The sequence below is a fragment of the Megalobrama amblycephala genome, linkage group LG15 (genome assembly GCF_018812025.1).
Source record: "Megalobrama amblycephala isolate DHTTF-2021 linkage group LG15, ASM1881202v1, whole genome shotgun sequence".
Taxonomy (NCBI): Eukaryota; Metazoa; Chordata; class Actinopteri; order Cypriniformes; family Xenocyprididae; genus Megalobrama; species Megalobrama amblycephala.
This window is the reverse complement of record NC_063058.1, coordinates 13759908-13777575: the sequence shown is the minus strand read 5'-3', so window position 1 is coordinate 13777575 and position 17668 is coordinate 13759908. Positions and strand designations below refer to the sequence as shown.

General features: G+C 34.6%; 1 protein-coding gene across 4 annotated transcripts in view; it reads left to right on the top strand.

Moving 5' to 3' along the window:
• Window positions 1-17273, top strand: part of osbpl5 (oxysterol binding protein-like 5) — a 65856-nt gene extending 48583 nt beyond the window's left edge. For all 4 annotated transcript variants that reach the window (XM_048157653.1, XM_048157652.1, XM_048157654.1 and 1 more), the window contains 14 exons: window positions 1675-1876; window positions 4099-4283; window positions 4402-4483; window positions 5989-6087; window positions 7365-7461; window positions 7561-7659; window positions 7928-8025; window positions 8108-8197; window positions 12062-12198; window positions 13021-13200; window positions 13359-13488; window positions 13599-13713; window positions 15694-15796; window positions 15893-17273. In XM_048157653.1, the coding sequence (XP_048013610.1) occupies window positions 1675-1876; window positions 4099-4283; window positions 4402-4483; window positions 5989-6087; window positions 7365-7461; window positions 7561-7659; window positions 7928-8025; window positions 8108-8197; window positions 12062-12198; window positions 13021-13200; window positions 13359-13488; window positions 13599-13713; window positions 15694-15796; window positions 15893-16028 (1753 nt within the window). In that variant the 3' untranslated portion in view covers window positions 16029-17273. The remainder of the gene's footprint in view (window positions 1-1674; window positions 1877-4098; window positions 4284-4401; window positions 4484-5988; window positions 6088-7364; window positions 7462-7560; window positions 7660-7927; window positions 8026-8107; window positions 8198-12061; window positions 12199-13020; window positions 13201-13358; window positions 13489-13598; window positions 13714-15693; window positions 15797-15892) is intronic.
• Window positions 17274-17668: the final 395 nt, after the last annotated feature.

The following is a 17668-nucleotide window of genomic DNA, read 5'->3' as shown; positions in this document are numbered from 1 at the left end:
TATGGCATTAGGAGCCACCTTCTGGAGTTGGGGAGTTCTGTCATGTTTAGTTTTAGTTTAATTTTCATGGACTCTTATGTTTCTCTTTGTTGCCGTCTACCAATGTTCCTGTTTGAAAGTTATTCATCATTTGTCATTTTTACTCATTAGGTTAATAATTAGAGCACACCTGTTTTGCATTGAGTTCATTATCTTGTATATTTAAGACCTTCTGTTCACTGTGTTCATTGTCTAGTGTTGAATGTTGTTGTTGTAGTTTTCTTGTTTATTTTTGATTTGGCTTTTAGCATGTTGCTATGCAGTTGCTAAGTCTGTCTGGTTTATCAAACATCACCAGTAATGATATGACCATATACAAATTCTGATGTGTCATAAATTAGATTGATTGATTGGTTTCCCCTGAACACAATTTTATTATTCATTGTATTATTATTATTATTATTATTATTATACCAGCTTACTCTGTATAAATGCTGAATTAAATTTAAATACAAATATTGTTCAGTGATTAGAAATACTATCTTGTTAATATTGTGTGACATACAATACCATTAATCAAAATCAATAGCTGAAACACAGGCCTATAACCATAACATGAAATATCACATTAACATTAATAATTAATTTTCATTCTCTGCACAATAATCAAATAAGATTCAAAGTGTTTAAATTCCATAGTGTTTGCATACCTGAGAGGAAGAGAAATAGTAGACGTTGTTTGCCAGTGACATCCTTGGGCTGGCAATCATTTATATATTCCAAACCCCACCTCTTTCTAGCCACTTTGAAGCTGTCGTCCAATCAACTGTGCCCTAAAGCTTTACGTGAAAGGCAGAGAAGCAGGAAGAGATGAGGAGAATGTAAACCCAACACCACCATCAGCACAAACAAACACACTCATACAAGCGCTTGCACACGTCAGAGAAGCTGTGAAGCTGGAAAAACAGCTCTGGAAAACACGTTACTGCAGAGGTTTCCTGTGCAAACACCAGTCGAAACAGGAACTGCAGGGGGAAATCACTGTGTTTTGACTGTAAACAAAGACTTTTTTTTCTGTGTTTTTATTATTTTTTGTTTACCAATCTTTGGAGTATCAGGAATGAATTATTCTTGGCAAGGTAAGGACATATTTTTTTGTTTGGCTTGCTAGTCTGCTGACAGCCAGCGACGCAGGACGTGTGCTGGTTTTCCTCTTATCTCTGTGTGTGGTGGACACAAAGAGATTATTTTATGTCATGTTTTTTTGCTAATGGTCAGATTACTTATGTAAGACCTTTTTTTCCTAGTCAGATGCTTCATATTTCTCTTTAGAGATTTTTTGCCTGAAGCATCAAATGGGACAAAACAGGAATTTTGAAAATAACGTTCATGCTCATTTAATGAACCTCTTGTGACCATGGTGACGGCCCTGTCCTTCAAATTACTCGTGAAGATGAATGTCATGTGATTTGTTGCTTTGGCAACTGATCTCGACAGGCTTTGAACGTGAACATAACAAATCTCACTGAGATAAATATTTCAAAAGGGAGAAGCAGAATAATATATAAAAAAAATAAAGAGTGAATAAAAGAAAAAAAATTAAATAAAATACAAAAAAGAATAAATATACAATAAAATTGTGCAAACTGCACCCAAAACAAATCTCACATGGTCATTTGTTTGTTTGTTTTAAAGGTTGAATGACTCCATGTTGGAAAACCATATGGAGAACGACGCCAACTCGGACAAATCAGAGAGGGAGACGCATGAAGACTCAGACAATGCGGCCAATGAGAATGGAGGCAGATTGACTGAGGAGAGTGATATAGACCAATCGGATGATGTGTGTCTCCAGGCAACAGCATTTGTTGAAGAAGCCTATGAAGAGATGGGAGAGGTGATAACTTAATATGGCTTTATCACAGTCTCTGTTTGGTCTGAATGAACTGCTTTGTCTATCCAGCACAAACTTAATTACGTTTTGGTTATGCAGTGATGCAATAAACATGGTTCCTGTCAATGAACACAAGCTAAAACAAAGAGAAATTGTACGTTAGCCAATTAAAATGTGCATTTTTCAGCTTAAATGTCATTTTAGGCCAGACTAAAATACTCAGCTTTATTGTAATTGAAATGATGCTTCATCTGGGGCATCATTTATAAAGATGTGCATAGAATGATCCTAACTGTGAACGTATAACAATTTCTGAAATGTTCCTAATAATGATTTATGAAATGTCCATATGCTCCAAAAATGTTCCTATATGCATCGCACTTTATAAATCACAGTTCATCTTAAATCACAAAGCAGTTGCTCATTTACACCTATAATAATATTATTAATAATATTAAAGATGTTGAATTATTTAAATTATTGGTATACAGTATATGAGCGTAAAATGTTCATATACATGCTCTTCCCTTACTTTTGACATAAGATGAAATCCATGGAATCAGAATCAAATCCGCTTTTATGTGTTTTATAAATGAGACTCCTTGTCTAGAAAAAGCTGTTTTATTCTACATAGTGGTGGTCTGCCTCATGGTGGCAGTCATTTTGAGATCACATGACCAGCCAAATACTACTCACTTATTATTAATACCATAAACCCCCAATATTATGGTATTATTATTAAAGGTGCTCTAAGTGATGTCACGCGTTTTTAGGCCAAAACATTTTTTTTCACATACAGCAAACTTCTCCTCACTATCCACTAACTGCCTGTCCCCTGAACACACTGTAAAAAAACACGGCCTCTGTAGTCGCCACAAGCTCCAAAAACGGCAATAAAAACAAACTGGTGCAGCCTGGACCACAAAACATAATAAACATGCTCCAGCCAATAACCGACAAGAATGATTTTAAATGTGCGTTCATGACTGTTTCAGGAAGCATGGAGGGGAGGGGGAGGAGGAGGAGGAGGGAGGGTCTAGCTAGCCTCTGTTTTGTTTGACAGCACTTCGAGCGTCAACAGGAAGTTACTCCACCCAGGATCACTTAGAGCACCTTTAACAAAAACATTTGGTTTTATGTGATTCTACTTCCACACCAATAGGGGTCAGTATAAAGTCCAAGGCTGCTGTTGTATTGGTCAATGAAGCATACAAAAAATTAATTGGTGTCAGTCAATATACGGTGCGTTCCAAACGGGATATATCGCCCTCCGAAGGGCACTTCGGAGTGAAAACAATCATGGCTGCCATATTGAAGGGTCGTTCCAAACCGAAGTGTTCAAAACTGGCCACTTCAAAGGGCCCTTCGGAATGAAGGATTTCGAAGGGTACAACTGATCGACACTTCGGGCCCCCCTTTGCACAGGGAAGTTGTTTGGCATCACAGAATGGTACAGGAGGCTCAGAGTTCGATTTTACCTGTATGTATAGTATTTTTCTATACTACTGTAATATTTATATGAGTTAAATACTTTACAGCTACCTTTATCAGTCCATTCAAATGTTTTAAATACATAGACACAATATACAATATGGTGCGACAAACCAAAAATAAATAAATAACGTTAAACAAAAGGCACAGCTTGCACAATATACTCATTGTTCAAAATTTGCGACGAAGGCGCCTCCTTGATTGTCTTGTTAAGATGACGCAGAAGTGCTTTCCAAAAGAAAGAGTTTGTTTGACCCCTTCATCCCTTCATCCCTTCATCCCTTCAAAGCTGTCACTCCGGAGGGTAAACCCTTTGAAGGGATTAGGGCATAGGAATGAGCCCTTCCGAATGGAACGCAGGAAGAGTGGTGAAGGTATGATGTAAATTTGTAGGCCAACAGGCAGTTAGCATCATACTGTTTCCTCGACAAAAACCCTTTGACTTCGGGATGATGAAACCGGAAGTGCTAAAATGCTAACTCACTTCCACGTTTTGGCCTCAAATTTTTGTCATACCTGCATGACTCTACAACACAAGCATTTTTTTACTAAAAGTACATGAATGACAATGGGTATCATCTTTTATCATTTACATAAAAATTTAAACATTTATGCATTTCGCAGATGTTTTTATCCAAAACGACTTACATTGCATTCAAGGTATATATATATATATATATATATATATATATATATATATACATACATATATTTTTTTTCTGTTGTCATCACAGGCTGGTGAAGCGTCCCAGGTCGAGACAGTCTCTGATGAGAATAAGGGTTTAATTTGGACTCTCCTGAAGCAGCTGAGGCCAGGGATGGACCTGTCTAAAGTGGTTTTGCCAACGTTTATCCTGGAGCCACGTTCATTTCTGGACAAGCTGTCAGATTACTATTACCATGCTGACCTGCTGTCCCAGTAAGCACCTCATTAGCATCACTACTGCAGCCAGCCGCACTTTACTAAATCTAGCATTTTTAGGTTTCACTGAGTTTGTTGGAGAAGAGATAATCATCATATATATTTTTTGTTTCAGGGCTGTGACGGAGGAGAGCCCATACTGCAGGATGAAGCAGGTCTTGCGCTGGTATCTGTCAGGATTCTACAAGAAACCAAAGGCAAGTTGGATGAATTGCTCATTTTTGGATTGAGATTTTTAGAATCATAAATCAGCTCACAGTAACCAGGCTCCCATACATGTATTTTTATGCACATTTTGGGATATCACATAAAAAAAAAAAAAACTGTATGAAAACACCAAAATATACCAAATGAATCGTTCAAAAGTTTTAGGGTCGGTACTTTTTTTTCCATTTTATGAAAAATATAGTAAAAACTAACATTTTGTGAAATGTTATTACAATTTAAATGTTTTCTATTTTAATATACACTGCTCAAAAAATTAAAGAAACAGTTTTTAATCAGACAATAGCATCAAGTCAGTTAAACTCCTGGGATATTGATCTGGGGTGCGTTTCCCAAAGCGAACTATGGTCGTAAGTTCCGTCGTTACCAATAGAGTTCAATGGGACTTACGACCATAGTTCACCAACGATGCTTTCGGGAAACACACCCCTGGTCAGTTCAGTAGCAGAGGGGGTTGTTAATCAGTTTCAGCTGCTTTGGTGTTAATGAAATTAACAACAGGTGCACTAGATGGGCAACAATGAGATGACCTCCCGAAAAGGAATGGTTTTACAGGTGGAGGCCACATGACGTTTTTTCCCTACTCATCTTTTCTGACTGTTTTTCACTAGTTTTGCATTTGGCTAGGGTCAGTGTCTCTGCTGGTAGTATGAGGCGAAACCTGGACCCTACAGAGGTTGAACAGGCAGTCCAAATCCTCCAGGATGGCACATCATTACATGCCATTGCCAGAAGGTTTGCTGTGTCTCCCAGCACAGTCTCAGGAGCATGGAGGAGATTCCACAAGACAGGCAGTTACTCTAGGAGAGCTGGACAGGGCCGTAGAAGGTCCTTAACCCATCAGCAGGACCAGTATCTGCTCCTTTGTGCAAGGAGGAACAGGATGAACACTGCCAGAGCCCTACAAAATGACCTCCAGCAGGCCACTGGTGTGAATGTCTCTGACCAAACAATCAGAAACAGACTTCATGAGGGTGGCCTGTGGATCCTCTAGAGGACCCTGTGCTCACTGCCCGGCACCGTGGAGCTCGATTGGCATTTGCCATTGAACACCAGAATGGGCAAGTCCGCCACTGGTGCCCTGTGCTTTTCACCACATGAAAAGCACAGGGCACCACATAAAAAAGCACTCTATAGGTTGATAATTTTCATTTCCATCATTACCCATTCCATATCAGTATAGATATCCAGCATGATATTTTTCCCCATTGAGATCTGATGTGTTTTCAAAGTGTTCCTTTAATTTTTTTGAGCAGTGTATTTTTAAAATGTAATTTATTCCTGCGATGGTAAAGCTGAATTTTCAGCATCATTACTCCAGTGCTGATTTGCTGCTCAAGAAACATTTATTGAAATAGAAATCTTTTGTAACATTATAACTGTCCCTACTGTCACACTTGATCAATTGAATGTGTCCTTGCTAAATAAAAATATTACTTTCTTTAGTCTTACTGGTGTTCATTTGTATATCTTTCAGGGTCTGAAGAAACCATACAACCCTATTCTAGGAGAAATGTTTCGATGCTGTTGGCTTCATCCACAAACAGACAGCTGTACATTTTACATAGCAGAGCAGGTAAGACTCTAGAATTAAGTGGTTTTAAGAAGTGTTTGGACTGTCACGCTTAAAGATATTTGACATTGCAATTAAAAGGTTAGTTCACCCCAAAATGAAAAAAAATCGTCATTGATTACTTGCTCTTATGTTGTTCCAAACCCGTAAGACTTTCGTTCATCTTCAAAGCACAAATGAAGATATTTTTGATTAAATCTAAGAGATTTTTGTCCCTCCATTGACAGTCCACGCAACTACCACTTTGATGCTTCAAAAAGTTCATAAAGAGATCGTAAAACTAATCCATATGTATTGAGTGGTTTAGTTAAAATTTTCTGAAGAGACTCTATTGCTTTATATGATAAACAAATTGAATTAAAGCTTTTATTCACATATAAACATTGATCAGCGAACATAAACAGAAGCTCAACCGTACTTGGTTGACGCACGAGAACAAACCACATTGGTTCTTGCAGAAGCTCAAATGTGCTGCGTAACACGAGAATGAACCTCATTGGTTCCTGCACGTCAAGCAAAACATGCTTGAGCTTCCGTTTACCACAACTGATGTGTGAGTTGATGAATGTTTTCTATGTGAATAAAAACCTAAATTAAATCCGTTTATCATATAAAGTGATTGTCTGTTCATAAAATTTGGACTAAACCACTCAATTCATATGGATTAGTTTTACAATCTCTTTATGAACTTTTTGAAGCATCAAAGTGGTAGTTGCGTGGACTGTCAGTGGAGGGACAAAAATCTCATAGATTTAATCAAAAATATCTTCATTTGTGCTTCGAAGATGAACGAAAGTCTTACGGGTTTGGAACAACATGAGAGCAAGTAATCTGACGGTTTTTTTTTTTTTTGTTTTTTTTTGGAGTGAACTAACCTTTTAATGCAATGTCAAATATCTCTATATGAACATTTTGAAGCATCAAAGTGGTAGTTCTGTAGGCTGTCTATGGAGGGACAGAAATCTCTCAGGTTTCATTAAAAATATCTTCATTTGTGTTTTGAAGATGAACGAAAATCTTACAGGTTTGACCATTAAATTATCACAGAATTTTCATTTTTGGGTGAACTATCCCTTTGAATACAAAGTATCAAACCCAGTGCCATTTTAAACCAATATACTGATATTAAAACAAGTTTCTGGACACTTTCTGTTAGTAAATCTTAATGTAGAGAATGGTGTTACTCTGCTAGGACGATTGTCTTGTGCAAACATTGTAAACATGACAACAATCTCTGCAATGGAAACCATCTGATAAGCAGTTGACTTTTGTACTTTCAGGTTTCTCATCACCCTCCTGTTTCAGCCTTCTACATCAGCAATAAGAAAGATGGATTCTGCATTAGTGGAAGCATTCTGGCCAAATCCAAATTTTATGGTATGTAAATTTCATGCTGCAGTTCAAATGCAGACATACAGTGGTTTTAATACACAACCTTTGCGATGCTGGTTATAACCTCAGTGTCATTTCTTAAAGGGAACTCGCTGTCTGCGATACTAGATGGAAAGGCCAGGCTCTTGCTTTTGCCCCGAGATGAAGAGTATATCATCACAATGCCGTACGCTCACTGTAAAGGTGATGGACTTCAATCTGAAATCTAAATTTCATAATTAAACCATGCTGAATTATGTCTTAAAGGAATAGTACACCTATGAATAATTATTTGTTATCATCAATGTAATACTTTTATCATTCTTTACTCACCATCATTTTATTCCAAAACCATATTATAGTATTTCAGTTATTTCTTGGAATGAAATTAAGGTGAGTAAATAATGAGAAAACTGTCAACGTTAATGTTTTCATGAAACATTAATAAACAGAAATTGTGACTTTCTTACAGGTATTCTGTATGGTACAATGACTTTGGAGCTTGGCGGGAAAATCACAATTGAGTGTGAAAAAACACAATGTTATACAGAACTTGAATTCAAATTGAAGGTATTATGGAGTTCCAAACCTAGCCAATGCCAGCTCATTTATTTTTTTTAATCATAATCTTACAACTTTTTCTCTGTACCAGCCTTTTCTTGGCAGCTCTTGCAACGTTAACCAGATTTCTGGAAAGATACGTATGGGGGAAGACGTTCTGGCTACAGTAGATGGGCACTGGGTAAGAGTATTTTCAGAACAGTCCACAACATTTCCTCAAAAATACCAAAATATTTTTTTTTAATAAAATATAAAATAACATTTTATTCTAAAATAAAAATAAAATAAGATATTATTTCATAATTTTTTAAATAATACAAACCCAATTCCAAAAAAGTTGGGACACTGTACAAATTGTGAATAAAAACAGAATGCAATGATGTGGAAGTTTCAAATTTCAATATTTTATTCAGAATACAACATAGATGACATATCAAATGTTTAAACTGAGAAAATGTGTCATTTTAAGGGAAAAATTTGTTGATTTTAAATTTCATGGCATCAACACATCTCAAAAAAGTTGGGACAAGGCCATGTTTACCACTGTGTGGCATCCCCTCTTCTTTTTATAACAGTCTGCAAACGTCTGGGGACTGAGGAGACAAGTTGCTCAAGTTTAGGAATAGGAATGTTGTCCCATTCTTGTCTAATACAGGCTTCTAGTTGCTCAACTGTCTTAGGTCTTCTTTGTCGCATCACCACAGAACAGTTTTCCACTTTGCCACAGTCCATTTTAAATGAGCCTTGGCCCAGAGAAAACGCCTGTGTTTCTGGATCATGTTTAGATATGGCTTCTTTTTTGACCTATAGAGTTTTAGCCGGCAATGGCGAATGGCACGGTGGATTGTATTCACTGACGATGTTTTCTGGAAGTATTCCTGAGTCCATGTTGTGATTTCCATTACAGTAGTATTCCTGTATGTGATGCAGTGCCGTCTAAGGCCCGAAGATCACGGGCATCCAGTATGGTTTTCCGGCCTTGACCCTTACGAACAGAGATTGTTCCAGATTCTCTGAATCTTTGGATGATATTATGCACTGTAGATGATAATAACTTCAAACTCTTTGCAATTTTTCTCTGAGAAACTCCTTTCTGATATTGCTATTAACCACTATGTTTCGCCGCAGCATTGGGGGAATTGGTGATCCTCTGCCCATCTTGACTTCTGAGAGACACTGCCACTCTGAGAGGCTCTTTTTATATCCAATCATGTTGCCAATTGATCTAATAAGTTGCAAATTGGTCCTCCAGCTGTTCCTTATATGTACACTTAACTTTTCCGGCCTCTTATTGCTACCTGTCACAACTTTTTTGGAATGTGTAGCTCTCATGAAATCCAAAATGAGCCAATATTTGGCATGACATTTCAAAATGTCTCACTTTCAACATTTGATATGTTATCTATATTCTACTGTGAATAAAATATAAGTTTATGAGATTTGTAAATTATTGCATTCCTTTTTTATTCACAATTTGTACAGTGTCCCAACTTTTTTGGAATTGGGTTTGTACATTTTAAAGGGGTCATGGCATGGATTTTTTTAAATATTTGAATGTTCCTTGAGGTTCACTTTAATGTTAATAAAGTTTTTTGCACAATATATATATATATATATATTATATATAATGTGGAAAACCGTCATTTACAGATTTAGGGCTGCCCCCAACTAAAGACTTTTCTAGTCGAATAGCAGTCGTTCATTTAAGCCATTAGTCGATTAGTCTCACGTTTATATTAATTTAATTACTTAAATATACTGGGGGGTGGAATATCCCTCGCGCTCAAGCGTACTCATGAAGCTTGCCGCAAAGCATTGGCAAAAGTAATGATTATGAATATGTCGGAAAAAAATAGCTCATTTATCGAAGTTTATTATTATAAAATAACATTTTAAGAATTGTTTATTAATAAACTAGTGTTTTCTGAGTCAGTGCCAGCTGCAAAGATGAAATTGACAATGCTGACTTGTCATCTCCACAGTAGCTATAGTGGACACGCCTATAGAGAGAAATGCAACTTTCATATGGATTACATAATCAGAGAGTATTTGCTTTCTTTTCAAATTGGTTTGTTTAAAAGTAGACATTTTCAGCTTTCTCTAGATATATTTCTCATGTCTGTGAGGCAAGTAACCTATACGCTGAGTTTCGGTTCATTTATGGGACTGTTCAGGGAGACCGAGATGGCAGAAAGCGCATCCTGTTTGTTGTCATTATTTTAGAAAGGCACAACATTTTGTTGTTATTGTGAGTTTACACAAATAAAAGTAGTTCTGAATGATGTATGACAAAAAATTATGTATTTTATACATATACGTATTTTATTTATATTGTATTTTACTTCACTTTATTTAAAAAAATGCAAGTGATCGCGCCGTTGCCTCCAAAGCTTGCAATACTTTAGCTGCCTTCAACACTCCGCAGGAGCATTGGATATATAATGGCGCACATTTATCTAGGTTAATGTTAAAGCGAGCAGCCATGTAAAGTTGCTACTACTTACATGTTTCAAATGATAAGCCATATTTGAGGTCGATGGATGATAGGCGACCGTTTGGATGTACTGCTTGACTGTAATTACCACAAGGACCCACTGTTAAAGGGTTAGTTCACCCAAAAATATAAATTATGTCATTAATTACTCACCTTCATGTCGTAAGACCTTCAAACCCATAAGACATCATCTTTCATCTTCAGAACACAAATTAAGATATTTTTGATGAAATCTGACAGGTTTTTTTATCTCACTTAGAAAGCAACGAAATTACCACATTCAAGGTCCAGAGAAGTAGTGAAGACATTGTTAAAATAGTCAACGTGACTACAGTGGTTCAACCTTAAAGGGTTAGTTCACCCAAAAATGAAAATTATGTCATTAATGACTCACCCTCATGTCGTTCCAAACCCGTAAGGCCTCCGTTCATCTTCGGAACACAGTTTAAGATATTTTAGATTTAGTCCGAGAGCTTTCTGTCCCTCCATTGAAAATGTATGTACGGTATACTATCCATGTCCAGAAAGGTAATAAAAATATCATCAAAGTAGTCCATGTGACATCAGTGGGTTAGTTAGAAGTTTTTGAAGCATCGAAAATACATTTTGGTCCAAAAATAACAAAAACTACGACTTTATTCAGCATTGTATCCTCTTCCGGAATCCTTTACATTGAATTGATTCCATTGAATTGATTCCATTGAATTGATTCTATTGAATTGATTCCATTGAATCCTTTCATCTGTCGGCATTGGTAATGCACTTTTACGTCATTGTTTTTGGCGATTAGGACATCCGTGACATGCACACTTACGCACCATTTTAAACAAAAATAACGACTTTGTTCAACAATTTTTCCTTGTCCCCTGTCATTAGTTGATGTAGCAAACACAGTGCAGAGCTTCCGTGTTCTACGTCAGAACACCGACTCTGTATTCACAACATTTGTCCTGTTGTTGACAGACTCAAGCTCATGGAGTATGAAAGAAACTGAACGTGCATCTGTATACTGTGATCACTGTAGACAATGTCAGTAATTATATTATATAGTGAGTTCTATTTTCTTTTTATGCTACTGGCATTGTAGGTAAATGTCAGCCGTTAAGCAACTGAATGCCAGTGGGCGGGGCCTATGGTGTGATGATGTAAATATTCGACATATGCAAAAGTATTTACCAGTGTGACATCACAGATCAAAATGAGCCATTTTCTGGAGCTTGATTAAATAAATGCTTTATAATTAGTAGGACATTTTAAGCTAGGAAACTTGCAGTGTGTTTAATGGTACAAGGACCTCTTATATGTCAAAAGAAAAGATCAAGGCAAATATGATTACTCATGTCATGACCCCTTTAAATAAGAACTATTTTTGGCTTGTTTCATCAGTAACTTACAGGAAGATGTGGCGAACTTAATTCTTCAGGTGTCTCTTCAATAACACAACTTTATTGATCCCCAGGGTGAAATTGAGGCAAGCGCACAGGCTGCTTATCACAATGGCTGGCAACACATTATCTCACAGGCGTGTTTGAAATCCAAATCTTTCCCCAGGATAGTAAAGTGCACCTGACTGAGAAGAAGACGGGCCACCAGGAGGTGCTGTGGAACCCCAGTCCAGACATACGCAGACAGAGGCTGAAGAGACAGGTGGTGCTGATGGACCAGCAGGAGGCGTTCGAGTCTCAGAGGTACAGAAACACAAATTCGTGAACAAAAAGGCTAAAGACAACAGGGACAAAGAATGCTACAAAATGGATTATCTATATGCAATTTTATTTGTGATTTACCATCCATTTTTTGTTTTATTTATTTTTATTTTTAATGTATATTAGCATATATTAATAAAAAAAAACTATAATTTTATATAGCTATTAAATATATTTATATTTTATAAATATTAAATATAATAATAATAATTCACATTTATAATGTTACAAAAGCTTTCTATTTCAGATAAACACTGTTCTTTTGAAGTTCCTATAAAAAATTATCAAAGAATCCTGAAAAAAAATGTTTTCATAATAATAAATGTTTCTTAAGCAGCAAACCAGCATATTAGAATAATTTCTGAAGGATCATGTAACTGAAGTCTAGAGTAATGATGCTGAAAATTCAGATTAAATTAAATTAGATTTTCAAGCTCAGGTAAAACATGTACATTTATGAAATTATATATTAGCCATTTATATTTTGCTTGCAAAAATGTTGTCATTTACATGGCTGTCAATGGAGAAAGATGGTTTTTTTGGACCAGATGATGTAGTTACTGCATCTACCAGCAGGGGCTAACAGCTAATTCTAACCAGCCAAATGAAAACTACAAACCTATTCAGTCTTGACCTCTAAATCACCAAAAAATATGTGTCATTCAAAATGACCTCTACTTCCTGGTTTATATTATACCACATCAAAGCGCTGTGGAAAATGTGTTGTGACTAGTGACTAAACAATAATGGCTTTTATAAGATGTTAAGCTTATAGTGGAAAATTGTTGGTGTGTTTTCCTGCAGGCTGTGGCAGCATGTGACCAGAGCGATTACAGATAAAGACCAGAACAGTGCCACCCAGGAGAAATTTGTGCTGGAAGAGGCTCAGCGTCAGGAAGCCAGAGAGAGGGGCGAGCGACCCTGGAGCCCACGTCTCTTCACTCTCAATACCGACGCTAATGAGTGGCACTACAAATATGCGGAGTATGTTTACAATGAGCCACTTTGTATATGAACGCTACAGAAAAATAATGTGATTTAAAGCAAAATTAACTGATTCCCTAATTTCCATTGGTTACAAATCCCAAAATTTGGCAGCATTTCAATAACTATTAATCTCCTCGTCACAATTTCTTTCTCAGCACTAAGCCGTGGGATCCGGACCGCTGTCTGGTACAGTTTGAGAAAGACGGCATCATCCAGACAAAAGAGAAATCCCAACGCCAACGCAGCAGTTTCTCCTACAGCCAGAACTGGGCTGGACAGCAGAAGGTGAGTCACAGTTTCCTAGTATTTTCTATAGAAGGATTCTTCTTGGGCTCCTTTGGGTGAGCCGATGCCCCTTTAGGGTGTGTTTGACTTGACAGATGTGTGTTTCTCAGCTGCGTGTGAATGGCAAGCACAGGAAGTCAAGCAGCCAGCCGTCCAGCTGCAGTCAGAACACGGAGAGCAGCAGTACCACACCAGAACCCAATCATGAGTCATCCGACAATGAAGGCAAGTCATAGTCCCGTTAGACTTACACACACCATACGCAAATAGAAGTGAATGTATTGTGATGGTTAAGAGGTGAATGAAGAGTTCTTCCGGCAATTAAAATAGTTTGTGAGCCTGACTGTTGACTATTAGACTTCAAAGATAACTTATCCAATCAGATTTTGAAATAGTTTCTCAGATCCTCTAGGCTATAAAGGACTAAAATTTGACTTTTTTTGCTGTTGCACTTACAAATATAATTTGGACACAACTTTTAAATACCTGTATAAAAATTCATAAAAGAATATTTATACACAATTTGACCATTTAAGTAAACAACAACAAAAGAGATCATAAGAACATGAAGTAAAACAGAACTGATTAAATCCAAACAGCTTGGGAATTTTTTAGAGGAATTAAGTAATCGTCGGCTGATTACACAATGTAAAAATCTGTATAAAAAAAAAATATATATATATGTATATGTAATATATGTAATATATATGTATATATATATATATATATATATATATATATATATATATATATATATATAATTAAAAAACATAAATGAAAAAAATTCAAACAATATATGTATTATAAAATGAAAAGAATATTTATTATGAAATGAAATATATTATAAAATACAAACATATATTATAATGTAAAACTATTATAAAATAAAAATATATATCCCAAACATTTAATATTTAATTATTAATATATAATTATACTGAACAAAAAAATATTACAAAACAAAACAAATATAAAACAAATAATTAAACAAATCCATTACCAATAACACATTTATTATTATTATTATTATTATTATTATTATAAATATTTTTTAATATAAAGTTTTATTATAAAACAAAGAAAATATTTTAAACAAAAATAAATATATTATGAATATATAATTATATTAAAAAATACAATTATAAAACAAAAAAAATATTTATTATAAGACAAAAATAAATATTTGTTATAAAATAAATGTATATATATATATAGAAATAGAAAATATTGAATTATGAATATATAATTATATTAAACAAAAATAAATATCAAACATATGAAACATAATGTATTATTTCATTTATTTTATTTTATTATTATTCTTATTGTATTATTTCTAAATAATAATTTATTAAACAATTTATTATTTAGAAATGATAAAATAAAAAATAAATATTATAAAACAAAGAAAATATTTCTAATAAAACAAAACTATTTATTATAATATGGAAATAAAAATATTTAATTATGAATATATATATTTTAAAAATTAAATACTATAAAACAAAAATATATGAAACATTTATTATAAAACAAAAAGTATTAAAAAACTAAAATAAATATTTATTATAAAATAAATCTTGTAAAACAAAAAATATATACGAAACATAATTTATTATAAAACAAAAAATATTTATTAAAAAGCTAAATAAAAAATAATAAAATAAAACAAAATAATTATAATTATACTAAACAAAAAATAAATATAAAACAAAGAAAATATTTTTATAAAACCAAAATAAATATGTTATAAAATATATATATTTAGAAATAGAAAATATTGAATTATGAATATATAATTATATTAAACAAAAATAAATATTGTAAAACCCCAAATATATATGAAACATAATTTATTATAAAACAGAAAATATTTATTAAAAAAGTAAAATAAAATAATAAAATAAAAAAATGAATAGTTCTTATAAAATAAAATATATATGGAGATAAAAGATATTTAATTATGAATATATTATTTATTAAACAAAAATAAATATTATAAAACAAAAATATTTGAATCAAAACATTTATTATAAAACAAAAAATATTTAAAAAAATATATATATTTATTATAAAACAAAGAAACTATTTCAAATAAAACAAAAATAAATACTTATTAAAAACACTAAAGAAATGAATATTTATTGTAAAATAAAGAATTCAAGACTTCAGATTGTTTTACATGTCTCATTTTGACTTCATCAGGCTTTATGAGAGAGTGTGCAAGATGCACTAAAGAAGTGAAGGACATCGCCCTCATAGAGGCCTCAGTAGCAGCTATACAGAAAACACAGCAAGACATACAGAGGCAAGTACACCCTTTGAAATACTGTATTCAGTATTTCAAGTTGCTCTGCTATATTGTATATGTATTACACTGACTGTATCTCAATTATGTCTTCAGAAACCTGAGTGCACTGGGTCGTCAGATAGCGCGACACAAGACGTCGGAGGAGAGCAAGTCCTTGAGCGGTCGCCACTGTCTCATCCTGTGCATGCTGTTGCTCTTTCAGCTGCTCATCAACTACGTCTTCACTTGAGATGCCGTCACCTAACGACCATCGCCTAGCAATTGTTGCCTAGCAATAAACACAGCCAAACGATCACCGTCACACAGCCCCTTGAATGCCCCACCATGATGTTGCTACCAACCGTAGCCCACCATCAAGCACTAAGCACTTCAACTAGAGAGAAAGAGACTCTTATTTTAATTCATATGACAGATAATCATTTCAGAGTGGATGTAAAATGCTGTACTGCCACTCTTGTTAATTGATGTGTTCCCTCTTCCCTACGTACTTCCGTTTCTCTGCAATATTGGTCATCTATTTGTGTCATTTGAATGCAGTTGAATGGGTTTGTGTCTGCGTGTGCGTAACTCACAAAATCCTCTTCCATTTATACACCGGGCCTTAATACTGATGCCAAAAAAAAGGGGAAAAAAAGAACCGAAAAGTCAGTGAAGTCCGCCAGTGCAATTCTTTATGCTTTCAACCACACAAATTTGCTCATTTTATTATTTTACCAAAACAGTGTTTCTGTATAGAACAATACAAAGAAGAGTACATTGTTTACAAACTTGATTGTACACTACACAAAGGAAAACAATGCTCTGACACCAAATGCGTAGAGTAGATTTAGATGAAGTTAACAGAATTGGCGGTAGCACTATGATAACAGAACGAACAATCAGCCATAAGACTGAGATATTCATATTCATGACTGTTTGTTAGGCATTGGGTAGGTCGGTCACAACAGAGACACGTGAGGCCTTCTGGGAAGTTCCAGTTCATTGATGTCGCTCCGATGAAGTGCGATACGTTCGACAGCGAAGGCATGACTGGGTAATCAAAAGTGTACATATTTGTTTGAAACACTTGAGAATGTATTTATTTGATCATTTCACTTGATTTGTTTTATATATAATCATACTGTTTTTAAGAACATGTTCATTCAGGTTTTCTGGGAGCAAGTACAGTCGAGCATCAAATTACTTGAGTTTTTTGTTGTGTTGTAAAGTTTGAGTGAGTCCTTAGTGGGGAACTGTTAAGGTCAAAGTACAAAACTTCCAATGCAGGATTCATATAGGAAATTTGTGCTTGAATGATGCTTGTGCCCTTGAGCCATAGTTCAACCCATTGAAATTTAAAAATCATTTTTCATTTACTTTTTCCTTTTTTACAGAGCAATCAGTACAATGTTATCTTGCCTGAATGAAGTGAATGGCTCACTGTTTGTTAATGATTGTTGCAATTACAGCACCACAGTAAAGTTTTACATTTCGACATGCTGCTTTGTCATCTTTGAAAGATTCACATATACAATAAGGAACACATTTAGATTCATATACTCAATAGTAATAGTAATATGCATTTTCTACCCAATGTAAGATAAGTTGGAGGTTATTCAAACTTTAAGATGATTTTTAAGAAGATATTTCTTCAGTTTTGTCTTAAGAACAATCTTAAAAAATAGATGAGAAGAACATATTTCTACAAAAGGATTACTTAATATTTTATCCAGATTACCATGTTAAGCTAACTTAATGCTAATGTAGCTTATGCTGCCTTCACGTGCTATCGGAAATTTGATAATTCCCATTTCTTAAGTCTTAAGTGGTTACGAGCTCATTGCATTCAACTTTCGAAATTGGAGGCTGTTCGTGTGCAATTTTTACCTA